General features: G+C 41.9%; 1 protein-coding gene across 2 annotated transcripts in view; it reads left to right on the forward strand.

Annotated features, from left to right (window-relative positions):
• LOC112258031 (protein FAM168A-like) overlaps positions 1 to 21,220 on the forward strand; it is a 67,554-nt gene that overhangs the window by 40,894 nt on the left and 5,440 nt on the right. The window contains exons 3-7 of one of the 2 annotated variants that reach the window (XM_042326939.1): positions 747 to 824; positions 3,393 to 3,518; positions 16,185 to 16,327; positions 16,754 to 16,931; positions 17,277 to 17,416. In XM_042326939.1, coding sequence (XP_042182873.1) covers positions 747 to 824; positions 3,393 to 3,518; positions 16,185 to 16,327; positions 16,754 to 16,931; positions 17,277 to 17,395 — 644 coding nt within the window. In that variant the 3' untranslated portion in view covers positions 17,396 to 17,416. The remainder of the gene's footprint in view (positions 1 to 746; positions 825 to 3,392; positions 3,519 to 16,184; positions 16,328 to 16,753; positions 16,932 to 17,276; positions 17,417 to 21,220) is intronic. The other variant, XM_042326940.1, reaches the window with a different exon arrangement.

The following is a 21,220-nucleotide window of genomic DNA, read 5'->3' on the forward strand; positions in this document are numbered from 1 at the left end:
AACTGTATACTTTATCATTATGGGGTACTGTGTGTAGTTTGCTTATGATAAAAACAACAATTTAATCAATTTTAGAATAAGGCTGTAATGTAAAAAAAAATGTGGAAAAAGCCAAGAGATTCTAATTCATTTTCTAAAAACCCAACAGACCTGAATACTCTCTTAATGTATGTATTTTTACTTTAACCTTTATATACCTAGGCAAGTCAGATGAGAACAAATTCTTATTTTACAATGACGGCCTACTCCGGCCAAACCTTCCCCTAACGACGCTGGGCCAATTGTGCACCGCCCTATGGAACTCCTGATCACGGTCGGTTGTGATACAGCCCGGGATCGAACCAGGGTCTGTAGTGATGCCTCTAGCGCTGAGATGCAGTGCCTTAGACCACTGAGCCACTTTGGAGCATTATATGTGGATGGGTTGCATCCACTACATTGCCCAATCCATATGTTTTATGAATCCGGTGCAGGAGGGTGGTTTAGGGCTGTAAATCACTGTGACAGGTATGTGGGGAGATGGAGGCTCCATAGAGTAATAAACTGATTTTTCTCCTCCACACAGGCACTCTGGAACACTGTCTTTTTGCTGTCCTCCCTTTGTCCTTCCATCTCACAACACACACATTCACTTGTATACTAATGTGCATTCACGTACATATACACACTCACACGCGTGCTGCACACACACACACACACTCACTCAGTGGATGATGTTCTAAATAGCTTCTATTCTCTGTCCTCAGGCTATCCTGCAGGTTATCCTCAGGCTCCTACCTACACACCCAACCTCTACCAGACTGGCAGCCCAGGCTATCCCCAAGGTAAGAACACACATGCACACATGAACATGCACGGAAACACACATCTGCGGAAACACACATCCGCGCAAGCACACACAGACATGCTTGCAAGCACACACAGACATGCTTGCAAGCACACACAGACATGCACATAAGCACAGACAAGCCTGCACACACAGTTTTATCAAACTAGAAATCCACTCTATCTCCGCAGGTAAGAATATACACACATGTAATAGAACACACACTACATGACTGAGATTGTTGGTGCATGCTATTCAAAGGTAAGAACACCTGCATGCACAGTTCTTGAGTGCATCACTCACAGCACTCCCGCAGCACGCCAGAACGTCTCAATCCACATATTCACAGTATTCATGGAATGGGATCTAGACATTGTCATGTGTCTAATCTTGGCACCTTCTCAGAACGTGGAAGGAAAAGGTGAATTTGCCCCTAGACACTGATCTTGGATCAGTTTGGCATTTTCCCCACTAATGGTTAAGATTAGGTGAGGGGATGCTGATCCAAGACCTGTACCTATGGGAAACTTCACCCCAGAGCCTTCACAATGCCTTGAGTACTCTTATGTAGAGCTGCTAAAGAGGCTTTGTTCATATTGCATCCACACAGTGCTCTAGAAAGTTCTGTTCAGATTCCCAAAGTGTGTGTGTGTGTGTGTGTGTGTGTGTGCTGTGTGTTAAGTCATAGGGAGTACATGTTGGCCATGGCCACAAAAAAGATTGTTAATAAGATAATTCCTAATTTATTTTCTGTTTTATTTGGATAAACGATTTTCAGATGTAGGCCTTAGTATGGTTGTTGGTTAAGTTTGCCCTTTGTTGTTAGATGATGGCTTGAGATGTTTGTCACTTAGTGAAACTGAAATAACCTGGGGTTGAATTGGCTTTTTATTATCATAAATACTGTAATACTATTTATCATTGAGATGTCTAGAAGCAGGTCTCTCTATCACCTCCTTGTGCTAGCTAGTACACATGAATATAGTTCCAATGTAATGCATCTCTCAACCCCTGTGCATGGAGAGGGAAGGGTTGTGTAGATACAAGGGTTGGGGTCAATTCCTTTTAAATTCAGTAAGTACATTTCAATTCAAATTTCATCCATGGTTCTCTGAGAAAAAAATGTACCTGAAATTTCAGTTTACTTCCTGAATTGACTGAACTGAGATGGAATTGACCCTAGCTGTGGTAGCTAGTGGTTTGTGTCGTGGTTGGTGGTGATCCATATTTGTTATGTGTAGTGGTTTTACTGCATTTCTCCTGGAGCTCCAGTGGGTTTGATGGGCTTCAAAGAGTGTAGTGAAATAGGTCAGTGAGAGCTGGGACAGCTGTGCCATGTTGTCGTCGACAGTGCAGTGCAGCACTGCCTTTACTGGGTTGGGTCATGTTTACTAGGCATGAAACACAAGAAAATACGTCCAAAACTAAGCCCAAGTTCTGCAATAGAGGAGTGTGTGTGTGTTGATTGTGTGAAACGTTATGTATTCTACTGTATATGTGTACTTTCTGTGTGTGTACTCTCTGTGTGTGCACACTTTGTGTATGTACTCTATTTCTGTACTGTGTGTGTGTAAAGTTTCTAGTGAAAGTCTACATAGTCTTCACATTTTGCTGCCTTAAAATGTAATCTAAAAATGTATTTGAAAATGTTTTCCTACCAATGTACACAACGTACTCCACTTTCAAAGTTAAATATAAATTATACAACATTTTCCTAATTAATACAAATTATAAAACAAAGATGTATTGATTGCGTATGTCTTCACACCCCAGAGTTAATACTTGGTGGAAGCACCTTTGGCAGCCATTACAGCTGTGAATCATTTTGAATACGATTCAACAAACTTTGCAAAACTCTTAGGGCAACATATATCCATTGTTTTTGTCAAAATTGCTCAAGCTCAGTAAACTTGTTTGGGAGTCATTGATTCACAGCAACATTCAAATTATCTCTGATTTTCAAGCAGGTTAAAGTCAGGACTGAGACTGGACCATTGAGGAACACTCAACACCATTCTGGTGTGACTTTGGCATAAACATTTGTAATTTTCCCGCTGAAAAATCCCAGGGTTAGGTATTCCGAAGACTGAGGCAGGTTTTCCTCTAACTTTTTATCTGGGGTTTACTCCTTTCATATTTATTTTGATCCTAACAAACTCCCCAGTTTCCTTCCAATGACAAACATACCAATAACATGATGCTGCCACTACAATACCAGAAAATATTTTATCATTTTTCTTTCACTTTGAAAATGTAGAGTAAGTTCTATAGATTGGTAGGAAAATTATAATTTGTTACATTTTAAAAATAATAATAATTTCAAGGCAGAAAAATGTTAAGACTGCAAGGGGTGTGTAGACTTTCTCTAGTGACTGTATGTGTACTGTTTACTCTGTGTGTATTCTCTATGTGAGTGCTTGTGTGAGTTCATTTGCATGCGGTGTGTGTTCTATTACTATCTATCCATGTCTGTCTTCTGTGTCTCTGTGTTCTATTGTATGTGTGTGTGAGCGTGTGTGTGTGTGTGTGTGTGTGTGTAATCTCTCTGTGTCTGTGTCTGGGACAGTGCTGCTGGTGAAGCAGGGCTGGCCCCAGGCCTCCGGTGCTGCAGGGGCCCTAGAGGGCTCCTATGACCTGGCCATGGACGCGGGCTCAGAGGGCCGCCAGTACCAGGCCTCAGCCGCAGCTTTCAGTAAATATGACCCTATGTACTCTACACACTCACACACAAACACAGATCCTATATGTATGCACACAGACATACACACACGTTTGTACGCACACACACGTTTGTACGCACACACAGATGTATGTACACACATGTTGCACACGCTGGCATGGCTGGGGTACATTCAATGCTGGACTGGGTTTTTGAGCTGTTGGGAAATGGGTTAGGAAAAGGTTTGGAGTAGGACAGGCTGTAGAAAGATGTGAGGTAGTGAGTGAAATCACAGGGGCAAGTGACATCTTAGGGGAAGGGGCTGTGTGTTGGCATCATGCTTGGTTTTGTGCTGTATCATATAACACGGATGCTGGATACTGCAGCAAACGTTCTTCTCACATAGGGAAACGACGTTTCAGTTGGATAGGTAATGTGTGTTTCAGTCATGAAAGTGATTTGGTGGTGTCCTAACATGAATGTAATGATCCGTGTCCTATCACCCACCAGAACGGACAGTTATGTGTGTGCGCGTGCCTGTGGGTGTTTTGAGTATTATTTGTTTTGGTTTTGGTTAACATTCTGTGTGTAGTTAGTCATCGCTAAGTTGTCTAACATGTGAAATGTTCACCATTGCAGTTGACTACCGACTGATAAATATAGAAATTACCGTGCGTCACAATAACTACTAATTATTATTTGTAGATCAGTCGGTCACAATTGACCAAAACTGCATCACGTCTGCTGCAATGTCGAACAAACCCAGCAGGTTGAGGTTTATTGTGATGAGTCTTGTCCTGGGGGAATAACTGAGGGATTTCCCCTTAGAAAGGCCAGCTGCACAGTCAACATTTGATATATTGTTAAAAATTCATGAAAGCAAAAATGTTTTTGCTCTTAATTTAAGGTTAGGGTTAGGCATTAGGTTTAGTAGTGTGATTCGGGTTAGGTTTAAAGTCAGATTTTGTGGCTTTGCCAGCTAGTGACCACTCTGCGGAGCTGTTTTCTGAACCAGATTCATGATGAAAAACACTTTGGGCATTCATACCGCTGGTTCTGCTTCAAGTCTATGGAAACCATAGACTTAGATAGACAATGCATCATTATATCTGTCCCATTATGGCGTCTGTGACAGCACGGGCAGCATGCCATTGAGACCTTTTTTATTTTACTGCTATGCGTTGGCAAACAAACAAAGGGTGCACACTGCCATCTAGAGTCTGTTGTTTGAACAAGTATAAAGCCAAGGTTGGCAATTTACTTGTCACCTGTAGTTATGGAGTATAATTCATTGGCTGATGCCTCAGGGGGACCTGGATGGAATTATGTGATCCTTCCTTAAAACTTCTTAGGGCTGAAATCCCGTTAACGGGATCGATATGACAACAGTCAGTGAAAGTGCAGGGCGCCAAATTCAAAACAACAGAAATCTCATAATTAAATTAAAACATACAAGTATCTTATACCGTTTTAAAGGTAATCTTGTTGTTAATCCCACCACAGTGTCCGATTTCAAATAGGCTTTACAGCGAAAGCACCACAAACGATTGTTAGGTCAGAGCCAAGCCACAGAAAAACAGCCATTTTTTCCAGCCAAAGAGAGGAGTCACAAAACTCACAAATAGAGATAAAATTGATCACTAACCGTTTATAATCTTCATCAGATGACACTCCTAGGACTTCATGTTACACAATACATGTATCTGTATCTCATGTATCTGAGTTTACATTGGCGCGTTACGTTCAGTAGTTCCAAAAACATCCGGTGATTTGGCAGAGAGCCACATCAATTTACAGAAATACTCATCATAAATGTTGCTGAAAATACAAGTGTTATACATGGAATTAGAGATATATTTCTTAATGCAACCGCTGTGTCAGATTTCAAAAAAGCTTTACGGAAACGGCAAACCATGCAATAATCTGAGAACAGCGCTCAGAAAACAAATAAATATATCCTCCATGTTGGAGTCAACAGAAATCAGAAATAACATTATAAATATTCACTTACCTTTGATGATCTTCATCAGAATGCACTCCAGGGAATCCCAGTTCCACAATAAATGTTTGATTTGTTCGATAGTGTCCATCATTTATGTCCAAATAGCTTCTTTTGTTAGGGTGTTTAGTGCACAAATCCAAACGCACATTCAGGTCCAGCCGAACGTTAGACGAAAAGTTATATTACAGGTCGTAGAAACATTTCAAACTAAGTATAGAATCTATCTTTAGGATGTTTTTATCATAAGTCTTCAATAACGCTCCAACCGGAGAATTCCTATGTCTGTAGAAAAGCAAAGGAACGCAGCTCCCTCTCATGTGAAATGCGCGTGACCAGTGTGTGGCGCTCTGCCAGACCTCTGACTCATTCCCCTCTCATTCGGCCTCACTTCACAGTAGAAGCCTCAAACAAGTTTCTAAAGACTGTTGACATCTAGTGGAAGCCTTAGGATGTACAACAACCAATATCCCACTGTATCTTTAATAGGGGCTGAGTTGAAAACCTACAAGCCTCAGATTTCCCACTTCCTGTTTGGATTTTTTTCTCAGGTTCTTGCCTGCCATATGAGTTCTGGTTATACTCACAGACATCATTCAAACAGTTTTAGAAACTTCAATGTTTTCTATCCAATAATACTAATAATATGCATATATTAGCAACTGGGACTGAGGAGCAGACAGTTTACTCTGAGCACCTTATTCATACAAGCTACTCAATACTGCCCCCAGCCATAAGAAGTTAACCCATAGGAAGTCCCAGCCAGTTGACTACTTCAAAATCGTGAAAGTACTCAGTGGCTCTGCCCATGCTAAAACAGGCTTTTGGGCTCTAGAGTCCTATATCTACGTCTGTGGTAGAAACTCAGCAGAAAGTGTTCATGGGTAGTGTAGTTCTGCATGACCAACTCCATGGTCCAGGGACTAGATAACCTCATACACTTATATGCATGGTTGACATCATTTACATGTCTTGAGCCCTCATCATTTTGTATCATTGAAAGGGGTTAATGGTAGAAGATGAGTAGTCACCTTGTATCTCCCAAGTTAGGCCTAGATAAGCTTTCACTACAAATGGACTAATTAATTTATATGTATATTGTATAATGATATATTTTATATATTTTTGCCAAAGGTAACTGACAAAATAATGGAAACGCTTGAGTAAATGAGGGATTCAAAGTATATTGCAAGCAGGTGCTTCCACACAGGTGTGGTTCCTGAGTTAATTAAGCAATTAACATGCCATCATGCTTAGGGTCATGTATTAAAATGCAGGGTAGACCATTATTTTGTCTAGCATGGCTATGCCCCCAAGGGTTGACAATGCCCCCATCCACAGGTCACGGGTGGTCACTGAATGGTTTGATGAGCATGAAAAATATGTAAGCCATATACCATGGCCGGCACAGTCACCAGATCTCAACCCTGTAAAGCTTAGAGAGGATCTCATGTCAAATGCTGTTGAAGTAATTGGCTACAGGTTCACCTGCCTCATCTAAAGCCTGTTCTGGTGGGAAGCTGCTACAGACCACCAAGTGTTAACAGTTAGTATCTGGATAATATGTGTGAAAGGCTTGATAATATATGTGGTATCAACAAAGGTATATTTTCTGGGTGATCTAAATATTGACTGGCTGCTCACTCAAGAAAAAGCTTCAAACTGTAACCATGCCTGCAACCTGGTTCAGGTTATCTATCAGTCAACTACCATGGTATTTACAAACAACAGGAATAAAATCATCCACATGTATTGATCACATCTTCACTAATGCTGCATAAATCTGCTCTAAAGCAGTATCCAAATCCATTGGATTTAGTGATCATTATATAGTAGCCATATCTAGGAAAACCAAAGTTTCAAAGGCTGGGCCTAATATAGTGTATAAGAGGTCATATAATAAGTGTTGTAGTGATTCCTACGTGGAAGATCTGTGGTGTGTAACGAGGGGCAACCAGACGCTGCAGTTGACACATTAACAAAATAAATAGCTTATTCCAGTTACTAATAAGCATGCGCCTATTAAGGCAATTACTGTAAAAACTGTTAAAACCCTGTAGATTGATGAGAAATTGAAACATTGTATGGTTGATTGATGAGGGAAAAGGAATGGCAAATAAGTCTAGCTGCACAGCCGATTGGCTAACATGCTGTAAATTGAGAAATCATGTGACTAAACAAAAATAAGAAGAAAATACTATGAAACAAAGATGCATGATAAGAAGAATGATAGTTAAAAAGCTTTGGAGCACCTTAAATTACATTTTGGCCAAAAGTACAAACTCTGCTTCATCATTCATTGACTCAGATGGCTCATTTATCACAAAACTCACTGATATTGCCAACTACTCTAAAGATGTTTTTCATTGGCAAGGTTAAAATCCTTAGGCATGACATGCCAATAACAAACCCTTAACTTTTTCCACATTTTGTTTTGTTACAGCCTTATTCTAAAACAAATTAAATGTTTTTCCCCCCCATCAATCTACACACAATATCCCATAATGACAAACCAAAAACTGTTTTTTACATTTTTTTGCAAATGTATTTATAATTAAATTTTTCACATTTACATAAGTATTTAGACCGTTTACTTAGTACTTTGTTGAAGCACCTTTGGCTGTGATTGAAGCCTTGAGTCTTCTTGTGTATGACATTTGGGCAGGTTCTACCATTCTTCTCTGCAGATCCTCTCAAGTTCTATTAGGGTGGATGGGGAGTGTTGCTGCACAGCTATTTTCAGGTCTCTCCAGAGATGTCAGTTTGGGTTCAAGTCCGGGCTCTGGCTGGGCCACTCAAGGACATTCAGAGACTTGTCCAGAAGCCACTCTTGCATTGTCTTGACTTTGTGCTTAGGGTTGTTGTCCTGTTGGAAGGTGAACCTTCACCCCAGTCTGATATCCTGAGTGCTCTCAAGCAGGTTTTCATCAAGGATCTCTCTGTACTTTGCTCCATTTATCTTTCCCTCAGCCTGACTAGTCTCCCAGTCCCTGCCGCTGAAAAATATCCCCACAGCATGATGCTGCCACCACAATGCTTCACTGTAAGGATGGTGCCAGGTTTCCTCCAGACTTGACGCTTGGCATTCAGGCCAAAGAGTTCAATCTTGGTTTCATCAGACCAGAGAATCTTGTTTCTCAAGGTCTGAGAGTCCTTTAGGTGCATTTTGGCAAACTCCAAGAGGGCTGTCATGTGCCTGTTACTGAGGAGTGGCTTCCGTCTGGCCACTCTACCATAAAGGTCTGATTGGTGGAGTGCTGCAGAGATGGTTGTCCTTCTGGAAGTTTCTGACCTCTCCACAGAAGAACTCCAGAGCTTTATCAGAGTGACCATCGACTTCTTGGTCACCTCCCTGACCAAGGCCCTTCTCCCCGATTTCTCAGTTTGTCCCGGCAGCCAGCTCTAGGAAGAGTCTTAGTGATTCCAAACTTCTTCCATTTAAGAATGATGATGGCCACTGTGTTCTGGGGGACCTTCAATGCTGCAGACATTTTTTTGGTGCCCGTCCCCAGATCTGTGCCTTAACAAAATCCTGTCTCGAAGATCAATGGGCAATTCTTTCGACCTCATGGCTTGGTGTTTGCTCTGACATGCACTGTCAACTTTGGAACCTTACATAGACAGGTGTGTGCCTTTCCAGATCATGTCCAATCAATAGAATTTAACACAGGTGGATTCCAATCAAGTTGTTGAAACATCTCAAGCGTGATCGATGGAAACAGGATGCACCTAAGCTCAATTTCGAGTCTCAGCAATGGGTCTGAATACTTATGTAAATAAGGTATTTGTTTATTTTTTTAAATACATTTGCACAATGTTTTAACCTGTTTTCGCTTTGTCATTATGGGTTATTATGTGTAGATTGAGATTTAAAAACAAAGCTGTAACGTAACAAAATGTGTAAAAATGGAAGGGGTCTGAATACTTTTCGAATGCGCTGTACACATCCATGCATAACTGACCGAGTTATGAAAGACAGGCATTGTAATTTTTAATTCTGTAAACTAAGTGTCGAAGAGGTGATTTTTTGTTTGTTGTCTATCAACAATGACAGGCCACCTGGGTCTGACAACTTGGTTGGAAAATGACAGGATGATAGCGGACGATATCGCCACTCTTATGTAGCAAAATTTCAAATTGTGTTTTTTTTTTTACATTGAATTAAAGTAGAGACTCAGAGCTAGAAAATTATATATCATACACTGCATTTGAGGAACAATGGGGAAAGTAATTCTGCTTTGAAAGTTGATCAACCCCATTTAAAAAAAGGCCCTTGAATGTTTTGGTACACCTACTGGCGAGCTCTTCTTTGTCTACACCCATTCAGCATCATTCACATCCTATTACACCTTAGTCCCACCCATCTCTTTAAGGATTCACAAGTGAGGCCATGTGCTAAACAGAGTGAGTAGTGTAGTAAACAACCAAAGATTAAGACTAATTGTGATTTCAGGACTAATTGTGTTTAAAAGTAGTAGCCTACAATAAGGGAAAAACCCCAGGTAAATTATATATTTTATCTAGTCCTTGGCCTATATCCTAATCTGACTTTGGTGCAGGTCATGTTGTTCTTCACATCACCATCTCTGGTATACAAAAACTATATGAAATAAAATCTACTCAAAATGGTCTATGACTAGGGTGGCTTTGACAATTTTTAGGGCCTTCCTCTGACACCGCCTGGTATAGAGTTCATTGATGGCAGGAAGCTTGGCCTCGTTGATGTACTGGGCCGTACGCACTACCCTCTGTAGTGCCTGCATTGCGATCAGAGGCCGATCAATTGCCATACCAGGCAGTGATGCAACCCATCAGGATGCTCTCGATGGTGCAGCTGTAAAACCTTTTGAGGATCTGAGGACCCATGCCAAATCTCAGTCTCCTGGGGGAAATTGGTTTTGTTGTGCTCTCTTCACGACTGTGGACGACTGGACTAGGGATGCATGATATATCGGTGAACATATCGGAATCGGACGATATTAGCTAAAAATGCCAACATCGGAATTCCCCGATGTCTACTTTAACGCCCCAATGTGCAAAACCGATGTCAAAGCTGACGTGCACTGTCTTAAAAATGAGGGTTATTTTAGATGATGTCACCTAGCTATATAAACTCAGCAAAAAAAAGAAACGTCCTCTCACTGTAACTGCATTTATTTTCAGCAAACTTAACATGTGTACATATTTGTATGAACATAAGATTCATGAACTGAACAAGTTCCACAGACATGTGACAAACAAAAATGGAATAATATGTCCCTAAACAAAGGGGGGGGAGTCAAACTCAAAAGTTAGTCAGTATCTGGTTTGGCCACCAGCTGCATTAACTACTGCAGTGCATCTCCTCCTCATGGACTGCACCAGAGTTCTTGCTGTGAGTTGTTACCCCACGCTTCCACCAAGGCACCTGCTATTTCCAGCACATTTCTGGGGGGAATGGCTCTAGCCCTCACACTCCAATCCTACAGGTCCCAGACGTGCTCAATGGGATTGAGATCCGGGCTCTTCGCTGGCCATGGCAGAACACTGACATTCCCGTCTCGCAGGAAATCACGCACAGAACGAACAGTATGGCTGGTGGCATTGTCATGCTGGAGGGTCATGTCAGGATGAGCCTGCAGGAAGGGTACCATGTAAGGGAGGAGAATGTATTCTCTAACGCACAGCATTGAGATTGCCTGCAATGACAACAAGCTCAGTCCAATGATGCTGTGACACACCACCCCAGACCATGACAGACCCTCCACCTCCAAATTAATCCCGCTCCAGAGTACAGGCCTCGGTGTAATGCTCATTCCCTCAACGATAAACGCAAATCCGACCATCACCCCTTGTGTGACAAACCGCGACTCGTCAGTGAAGAGCACTTTTTGCCAGTCCTGTCTGGTCCAGCGACGATGGGTTTGTGCCCATAGGCGACGTTGTTGCCGGTGATGTCTGGTGAGGACCTGCCTTACAACAGGCCTACAGCCCTCAGTCCAGAGGCTCTCAGCCTATTGCGGACAGTCTGAGCACTGATGGAGGGATTGTGCGTTCTTGGTTTAACTCATGCAGTTGTTGTTGCAATCCTGTACCTGTCCCGTAGGTGTGATTTTCGGACGTACCGACCCTGTGCATGTTGTTACACGTGGTCTGCTACTGCAAGGACGGTCAGCTGTCCGTCCTGTCTCCTTGTAGCTCTGTCTTAGGCGTCTCACAGTACGGACATTGCAATTTATTGCCCTGGCCACATCTGCAGTCCTCATGCCTCCTTGCAGCATGCCTAAGTCACGGTCACGCAGATGAGCAGGGACCCTGGTCATCTTTCTTTTGGTGTTTTTCAGAGTCAGTAGAAAGGACTCTTTAGTGTCCTAAGTTTTCATAACTGTGGCGTTAATTGCCTACCGTTTGTAGGCCGTTTGTGTCTTAACGATCGTTCCACAGGTGCATGTTCATGGTTCATTGAACAATCTGGGAAACCGTGTTTAAACCCTTTACAATGAAGATCTGAAGTTTTGGGATTTTACGAATTATCTTTGAAAGACAGGGTCCTGAAGATGTCCTGAGTTTAGTTAGCTAACTATAGCTTCTGAAACAGATTGTCATTTTGCTATGTTTTTGTGGAAGAACATTGTTTTCACCCATGAGCTTTTTATGACCAGCACTGTAAGTGCGCAAGACAACTTTATCAGCATCATAGCGTACGTATTGCTGAATAGTTGTGATAATTGAAATACGTATGTTAGTGTAATCAATGTGTAATAACTATGTAAAAAATTGTATGAACGCGTTAAATTATTATGTGACGTGCAGTCATATTCAGGTCCTGATTGGTCAACAAGCTTATTTGACAGGCAAAGACCCAAACAGCGTTCCATAGTATGAGAAATCCTGGTTGAGAATGAAACGACTGAACAAATGAACAACGAAACAGCACAGAAAGTAAGTGAAAGAAATAGGTTTGATTATGTTTTACTGGTAATGGGGACATACGTAAATGCCAACACAAAAACTTTTTTGTGTGTGTGTGTGTGTGTAACCTTTATTTAACAAGGCAAGTCAGTTAAGAACAAATTCTTATTTACAATGACGGCCTACCTTGGCCAAATCCGGACGACGCTGGGCCAATTGTGCACCGCCCCTATGGGACTCCCAATCACAGCCGGATGTGATACAGCCTGGATTCGAAATGGTGACCGTAGTGACGCCTCTTGCACTGAGATGTAGTGCCTTAGACCGCTGTGTATGTGTGTGTGTGTTATCTATTTAACTGTACTAGATTGCTTAAATGGCTGCTAAAATTAAAAAATATATTTTATCGGTATTTGGTAAGGAAAATATTGGATATCGGTATCGGCCAATAATGTCATAGCGGTGCATCACTAGCTTGGACCAGGTTAGTTTGTTGTGGATGCCTAGAGAGTTTATCTGTATCTCATGATAAGCTGTATACCACACTACCTCAGACGAGCAAAACCTCGAGACTTTCTTAGATATCGTACACAAGCTGTTGTTTACAAATATGCACAGGCCCCTGCCCCGTGTCTTACCAGAGGCTGCTGTTCTATCCTGCCGATTGTGTATAACCAGCCAGTTGTATGTTATTGATGTCGGCTTTCAGCCACGACTCTGTGAAATATAAGATATTACGGTTTTTAATGTCCCGCTGGTAGGATATACGTGCTTTCAGTTCGTCCCATTTATTTTCCAGCGATTGAACGTTAACTAACAGTACAAGGCACCACAATCTCTTTCCACGAAATCTCAGTTTTTCTCCAGCGAATGACTGGGATGAGGGCCTGTTTGGGTGTTTGGAGTATATCCTTCCCGTCCGACTCATTAAAGAAAAATTATTAGTCCAATTCGAGGTGAGTAAACTGCTGTTCTGATGTCCAGAAGCTCTTTTCGGTCATAAGAGACGGTAGCAGCAACATCATGTACAAAATAAGTTACAGGTGGTGGGTTTGGCCTTCGAAAGAACAATGCATATGCAGAAAATACCTTAACCTCTCTGGGATATGTGAAGGCAAACGATGCTATTATCTGAGGATAGCACCTCCATAAACAAAGAGAGGAACCATTAATCAAACCCTGCAGGCGTGACACAAAACGCAGAATAAAAATATAATACATGCCTAACCTTTGACGAGCTTCTTTTGTTGGCACTCCAATATGTCCCATAAACATCACAAATGGGTCCTTTTGTTTGATTAATTCCATTGATATATATCCAAAATGTCCATTTATTTGGCACGTTTGATCCAGAAAAACACCTGTTCCAACTTGCGCAACGTGACTACAAAATATCTCAAAAGTTACCTGTAAACTTTGCCAAAACATTTCAAACTAATTTTGTTATACAACTTTTAGGTATTTTTTAACGTAAATAATCGAAAAAATTGAAGACTGGATGATCTGTGTTCAATACAGGAAGAAAACAAACTGTAGCATGCTTTCTGGTTACGCACCTCTATCTAACAGTACACTTCAAGTGACCCTCGTTCAAGATGGCCGTACTTCTTCATTACATAAAGGAATAACCTCAACCAATTTATATAAAGACTGTTGACATCCAGTGGAAGCGATAGGAACTGCAAGAAGGTCCCTTAGAAATCTGGATTCCCAATGAAAACTCATTGAAAAGAGTGACCTCAAAATATATATCTGAGTGGTTTGTCCTCTAGGTTTCGCCTGCTAAATAAGTTCTGTTATACTCAGACATGATTCAAACAGTTTTAGAAACTTCAGAATGTTTTCTATCCAAATCTACTAATACTATGCATATCTTATCTTCTGGGGATGAGTAGCAGGCAGTTGAATTTGGGCATGCATTTCATCCGGACATGAAAATACTGCCCCCTGTCACCAAGAAGTTAACTATCTTGTGTCTAGCTCTTTTAATAAACGTAGGATAGGCCTAAATTCCCTTCTCTCTCCATTTGATAGGCTATTTATATGATTTTGGGCAAGACTACCCTACACTTCATCCAGATCAAACAATGAATGAATCTAACGGAGTTCCATGTCCTAAAGTTGCCACTTTAAAAATAAAATAATTAGTCAGTCTATAGACAGGTTAGCTGAGAACATCACGGAACGATGTGCAAGCTTCAATGGGACAGAAGGCCGTGTGTAGCTAGCAGAAATGACAAACTGCCATGTGGGGAATTTAAAGTGGCACGTTTCATCTTGTTCTTAATAGCAGGAATTGTTTTGAGTTTTCACTGATGTCATGTCTATGCTAATATGACTCAAATTAGATATCCAACAACTGCAACGAAGTATTTGAGAATCAGGTGCTCATTGTGCAACTTAATGTTTTAAATAAACGTTGGATACCATATTTTACATGTCAATTTAAGCCAACCCTGTCTGTTTTGCCCCGTAGTTGCGCACACATTGGATTTGTTGCTAAACAACCAACCCGTCTACAGGCCTAGGCATAGCATAAGGAATGCGCTGAGAGTCAGGAAGCAAGTTCAGGGCGTGAGTGTTTTTAATAAATTAACAAACCATGAAACAGAGTCAATAACACCTGAGGAAAGAACCAAGGGTAGTGACGGATATATGGAAGATAATCAAGGAGGTGATGGAGTTCAGGTGAGTGTCATGAGGCGCTGGTGCGCAAGACGATGGTGACAGGTATGCGGGATAATCAGCAGCCTAATGAACTAGAGGCCGGAGAGGGAGTATATGTGACACATTGGCTATTTTCAATCACAGATTTATGAGAGATCAAGAGATTGAACAAACAATACTAAGAGAGGAGGATAAGGCAAATAGTCATTATTATCCAGTTCTGAAGACAGTAGACTTTGCTTCTATCTAGCCCATGATTTATAACTTAACTCACTAAAGTAAAACATCCCGTTCCTCATCAGTTGACGGTCACTTTTCTCCATAATGTGCGTGCCACACAGATGCAGTGTCACGTGTGCTCCCTCCCCGGCCTCTAGGTCACCAGGCTGCTCATTATGGTGCACACCTGTCACCATCGTTATGCGCACCTGCGCATCATCAGACTCACCTGGACTCTATCACTTCCTTGATTACCTGCCCTATATATGCCACTACCTTTGGTTCTTTCCCCAGGCATTATTGTTACTGTTTCATGTCTGTGCGGCGTTCGTGGTTTGTTTATTGATTAAATCAATCACTCACTCACTCCCTGAACTTGCTTCCCGACTCTCAGCGCACATCGTTACATGCAGACAGACGCACACAAACTTGTTTCATGCTGAAGCTCCACCAGTAGTCTCTGTCCAGGGTTCCAAAACCATTATCTCTCATGATTCGTACAGTTGTAGCATGTGTTTTTTGCGCTATAGCCCAATGTTTTTTTTAGCAGCATTTTGTTTATAATATATATATATATATGATTATGTTGGCCAATAGAGGGCATTACCATTATATATCCCAATGTTTTGTGAGTACGTAATCGCAAAACAAAAAAAGTTGCCCAACCAGCGCTTTGGAGCAGGCAGAATGTTTTCGTGTTATTTAGTCAGTGAGACGTGTGCCCTCACTGTTCTGCTCCTTCAATGAGACACTGAATCTCAAGAGAATGACAAATGATCTGAAAACTGAAACTAGGTCTCTCACCCCATCTTTTCTTCCCCTCTCTTTCTGCCCCTCGCTTTCTCTTTCTGCATCTTTCCCTTTCCCCTCCTGATATCTCTCTTCTTCTCTATCTTGCCCCCCTCGCTTTCTCTCACATCTAGGATACACTGCTGGGACACCCTACAAGGTGCCCCCTGGCCAGTCCACTGGGGCGCCCCCTCCGTACTCCCCATCCCCTAACCCCTACCAGACGGCCATGTACCCAATCAGAAGTGCCTATCCCCAACAGAACCTCTACGCTCAGGTAAGGACCTGACATGGGCTCTATTCACTGGGGTTGGTTGTCTGTTAATATCGCCTACCTGCCTCTAAGACGTGATTGATTTACTCCCTGTACTTGTTTTTGGATTGTTAGTAGACGGCTAGCTTGCTGAGTAAAATGATCTGTGCTATAAAAGTAAGAGGTCAATTCTCCCTTTGTTCCTTTTCTCTCACTTCTTTCTCTTCCTCCCTATCCTCTCTCTCTCTCTGCCCACCCTCTCGCTTGCCCTCTCGCTCCTTTATTGTATTATCTCCTTCTCTCTCTACCTTCTTCCTCTCTCTCTCCCCTCCCTCCCTATCTCAGATCAATTCAAGATGCTTTATTGCCATGACATACATTCTTCAATATTGAATATTGCCAAGGCAATATTCCAAAAACCACTTATATCTTCTCTTCTCTTTCTCTCAGGGTGCGTACTACACACAGCCGATGTATGCGGCTCAGCCTCACGTTATCCACCACACAACAGTGGTGCAGCCCAACAGCATCCCCTCCACCCTCTACCCTGCCCCTGTCCAACAACCCCGCTCCAACGGCCATATGGCCATGGGCATGGTAGCCGGCACAACCATGGCCATGTCTGCTGGTAAGAAGTCAACACTCAACTACTAGGGTTGAAAAATTCCCAGATTTTCCAGAAATCCCAATTGGAATATTTGTGGAATCAGGAGGTAATAACTAGGAAATACTACAACCAAGATTTCTGTAAAAACCTGGGAATTTTGGGAAAGGTATTTGAATTTTCAACTCTACAAACAACTCAAAAAAATTGTTCACACTATAATTTGCAGTCATGTTTCTGTTTGGGGTGAAGGCTCTGTGTTTATAACAACTTTATAACAGTACTCGGCAACCAGCGTGTTTCCTTAATGATAACTGTCTGTCCATTGTTACCATGGTGACCTCTGTCTGATTGACCCTCTCTGCCCAGGTACTCTGCTGACCACGCCTCAGCATGCCACTCAGCACATCGGTGGGCATCCGGTCACCCTGCCAACGTACCGGCCCCAGGGGACGCCTGGGTATAGCTATGTGCCTCCTCACTGGTAGACCCCACTGGACCCCATTCATGTAAGTTACTGTTCCTATAACCCAATGTTATCCCAGTCTATGGTTAGGAGAGTTAAGGGTCGATGCATAAGTGCTTAGATTTTGTATGCATTTTTTATTATGATAACTCTAATTTTGAGTAATTGTTACATTTGCTTTTGGAAAATGATTTGCAAGACACGTGATATTTTCTTTGTAAATTACATGTACTGTGTGTATAGATAGACGTGTGTAGTATATATACAGTGGGGCAAAAAAGTATTTAGTCAGCCACCAATTGTGCAAGTTCTCCCACTTAAAAAGATGAGAGAGGCCTGTAATTTTCATCATAGGTACACTTCAACTATGACAGACAAAATGAGAAAAGAAATCCAGAAAATCACATTGTAGGATTTTTAATGAATTTATTTGCAAATTATGGTGGAAAACAAGTATTTGGTCACCTACAAACAAGCAAGATTTCTGGCTCTCACAGACCTGTAAATTCTTCTTTTAAGAGGCTCCTCTGTCCTCCACTCGTTACCTGTATTAATGGCACCTGTTTGAACTTGTTATCAGTATAAAAGACACCTGTCCACAACCTCAAACAGTCACACTCCAAACTCCACTATGGCCAAGACCAAAGAGCTGTCAAAGGACACCAGAAACAAAACTGTAGACCTGCACCAGGCTGGGAAGACTGAATCTGCAATAGGTAAGCAGCTTGGTTTGAAGAAATCAACTGTGAGAGCAATTATTAGGAAATGGAAGACATACAAGACCACTGATAATCTCCCTCGATCTGGGGCTCCATGCAAAATCTCACCCCGTGGGGTCAAAATGATCACAAGAACGGTGAGCAAAAATCCCAGAACCACACGGGGGGACCTAGTGAATGACCTGCAGAGAGCTGGGACCAAAGTAATAAAGCCTACCATCAGTAACACACTATGCCGCCAGTGACTCAAATCCTGCAGTGCCAGACATGTCCCCCTGCTTAAGCCAGTACATGTCCAGGCCCGTCTGACGTTTGCTAGAGAGCATTTGGATGATCCAGAAGAAGATTGGGAGAATGTCATATGGTCAGATGAAACCAAAATATAACTTTTTGGTAAAAACTCAACTCGTCGTGTTTGGAGGACAAAGAATGCTGAGTTGCATCTAAAGAACACCATACCTACTGTGAAACATGGGGATGGAAACATCATGCTTTGGGGCTGTTTTTCTGCAAAGGGACCAGGACGACTGATCCGTGTAAAGGGAAGAATGAATGGGGCCATGTATCGTGAGATGTTGAGTGAAAACCTTCCATCAGCAAGGTCATTGAAAATGAAACGTGGCTGGGTCTTTCAGCATGACAATGATCCCAAACACACCGCCCGGGCAACGAAGGAATGCCTTCGTAAGAAGCATTTCAAGGTCCTGGAGTGGCCTAGCCAGTCTCCAAATCTCAACCCCATAGAAAATCTTTGGAGGGAGTTGAAAGTCCGTGTTGCCCAGCAACAGCCCCAAAACATCACTGCTCTAGAGGAGATCTGCATGGAGGAATGGGCCAAAATACCAGCAACAGTGTGTGAAAACCTTGTGAAGACTTACAGAAAAAGTTTGACCTCTGTCATTGCCAACGAAGAGTATATAACAAAGTATTGAGATCAACTTTTGTTATTGACCAAATACTTATTTTCCACCATAATTTGCAAATAAATTCATAAAAAATCCTACAATGTGATTTTCTGGATTTGTAAAAATTATTTTGTCCGTCATAGTTGAAGTGTACCTATGATGAAAATTACAGGCCTCATCTTTTTAAGTGGAAGAACTTGCACAATTAGTGGCTGACTAAATACTTTTTTTGCCCCACTGTACATATATCACATTTACATAACTGTTCAGACCCTTTTTTCAGTACTTTGTTGAAGCCTTGAGTCTTCTTGGGTATGACTTTACAAGCTTGGCACACCTGTTCTTCTCTGCAGATCCTCTCAAGTTATGTCAGGTTGGATGGGTAGAACACTGCATAGCCATTTTCAGGTCTCTCCAGATATGTACGATCGGGTTCAAGTCCGGGCTCTGGCTGAGCCCCTCAAGGACATCCAGAGACTTGTCCCGAAGCCACTCCTGCATTGTCTTGGCTGTGTGCTTAAGGTTGTTTTCCTGTTGGAAAGTGAACCTTCTCCCCAGTCTGAGGTCCTGAGTGTTCTGGAGGAGGTTTTCATCAAGGATCTCTCTGTACTTTGTTCATCTTTCTCTCAATCCTGACTAGTCTCCCGGTCCCTGCCGCTGAAAAACATCCCCACAGCATGATGCTGCCACCACAATGCTTCACCGTAGAGATGGTGCGAGGTTTCCTCCAGACGTGACACTTGCCATTCAGGCCAAAGAGTTCAATATCGGTTTCGTCAGACCAGAGAATATTGTTTCTCATGGTCTTTAGGTGCCTTTAGGTAAAGTCCAAGCAGGCTGTCATGTGCCTTTTACTGAGGAGTGGCTTCTGTCTGGCCACTCTACCATAAAGGCCTGATTTGGTGCAGAAATGGTTGTCCTTCTGGAAGATTCTCCCGTCTCCACAGAGGAACTCTGGAGGTTTGTCAAAGTGACTATTGGGTTGTTCGCCACCTTCCAGACCAAGGACCTTCTCCCCCGATTCCTCAGTTTGGCCGGACGACCATTTCTAGGTAGAGTCTTGGTGGATCCATAACTTCTTCCATTTAAGAATGATGCCAGTCACTGTTCTTGGGGACCTTCAATGCTGCAGAAATGTTTCGGTACCCTTCCCCATATTTGTGCCTCGACACAATCCTGTCTCGACCCTCTACGGACAATTCCTTCAACCTCATGGCTTGGTTTTTGCTCTGACATGCACTGTAAACTGTGGGACCTTATATGGACAGGTGTAACTTTCCATATTTTTTATTTAATTTTTAATTTTTTTTAACCTTTATTTAACTAGGCAAGTCAGTTAAGAACAAATTCTTATTTACAATGACGGCCTAGGAACAGTGGGTTAACTGCCTGTTCAGGGGCAGAACGACAGATTTGTACCTTGTCAGCTCGGGGACTTGAACTTGCAACCTTTCGGTTACTAGTCCAACGCTCTAACCACTAGGCTACCCTGCCGCCCCATATCATGTTTAATCAATTGAATTTACCACAGGTGGACTCCATTCAAGTTGTAGAAACATCTCAAGGATGATCAATGTAAACAGGATGCACCTGAGCTCAATTTTGAGTGTCATAACAAAACGTCCAAATACTGTAAATACGGTATTTCTTTATTTTTATTTTTTTTGCAAACATTTCTAAAAAACCTGTTTTCGCGTTCTCATTATGGGATATTGTGTGTAGATGGATGATGAACAAAAAATGATTCAATTTTAGAATAAGACTGTAACATAAAAAAGTGTGGGAAAAGAGAATACTTTCCAAATGCACTGTATATACTTTTCCCACATTTAGTTTGTTACAGCCTTATTCTAAAATTGATTAAATAAATAAAAAATCAGCAGTTTACACACAATACCCCATAATGACAAACCGAAAACAGGTTAGAAATGTTTTCAAATAAATAAAAACTAAAGAACAGAAATACCTTATTTACAAAATTATTCAGACCCTTTGTTATGAGACTTGAAGTTGAGCTAAATTCAATTGATTGGACAGTTCCTCTGTGGAGATGGGAGAAACTTCCAGAAGGACAACCATCTCTGCAGCACTCCACCAATCAGGCCTTTATGGTAGAGTGGCCAGACGGAAGCCACTCTTCAGTAATAGGCACATGTCACTCTGACTCTCAGACCATGAGGAACAAGATTCTCTGGTCTGATGAAACCAAGATTGAACTCTTTG

The sequence above is a fragment of the Oncorhynchus tshawytscha genome, linkage group LG09, assembly GCF_018296145.1.
Source record: "Oncorhynchus tshawytscha isolate Ot180627B linkage group LG09, Otsh_v2.0, whole genome shotgun sequence".
Taxonomy (NCBI): Eukaryota; Metazoa; Chordata; class Actinopteri; order Salmoniformes; family Salmonidae; genus Oncorhynchus; species Oncorhynchus tshawytscha.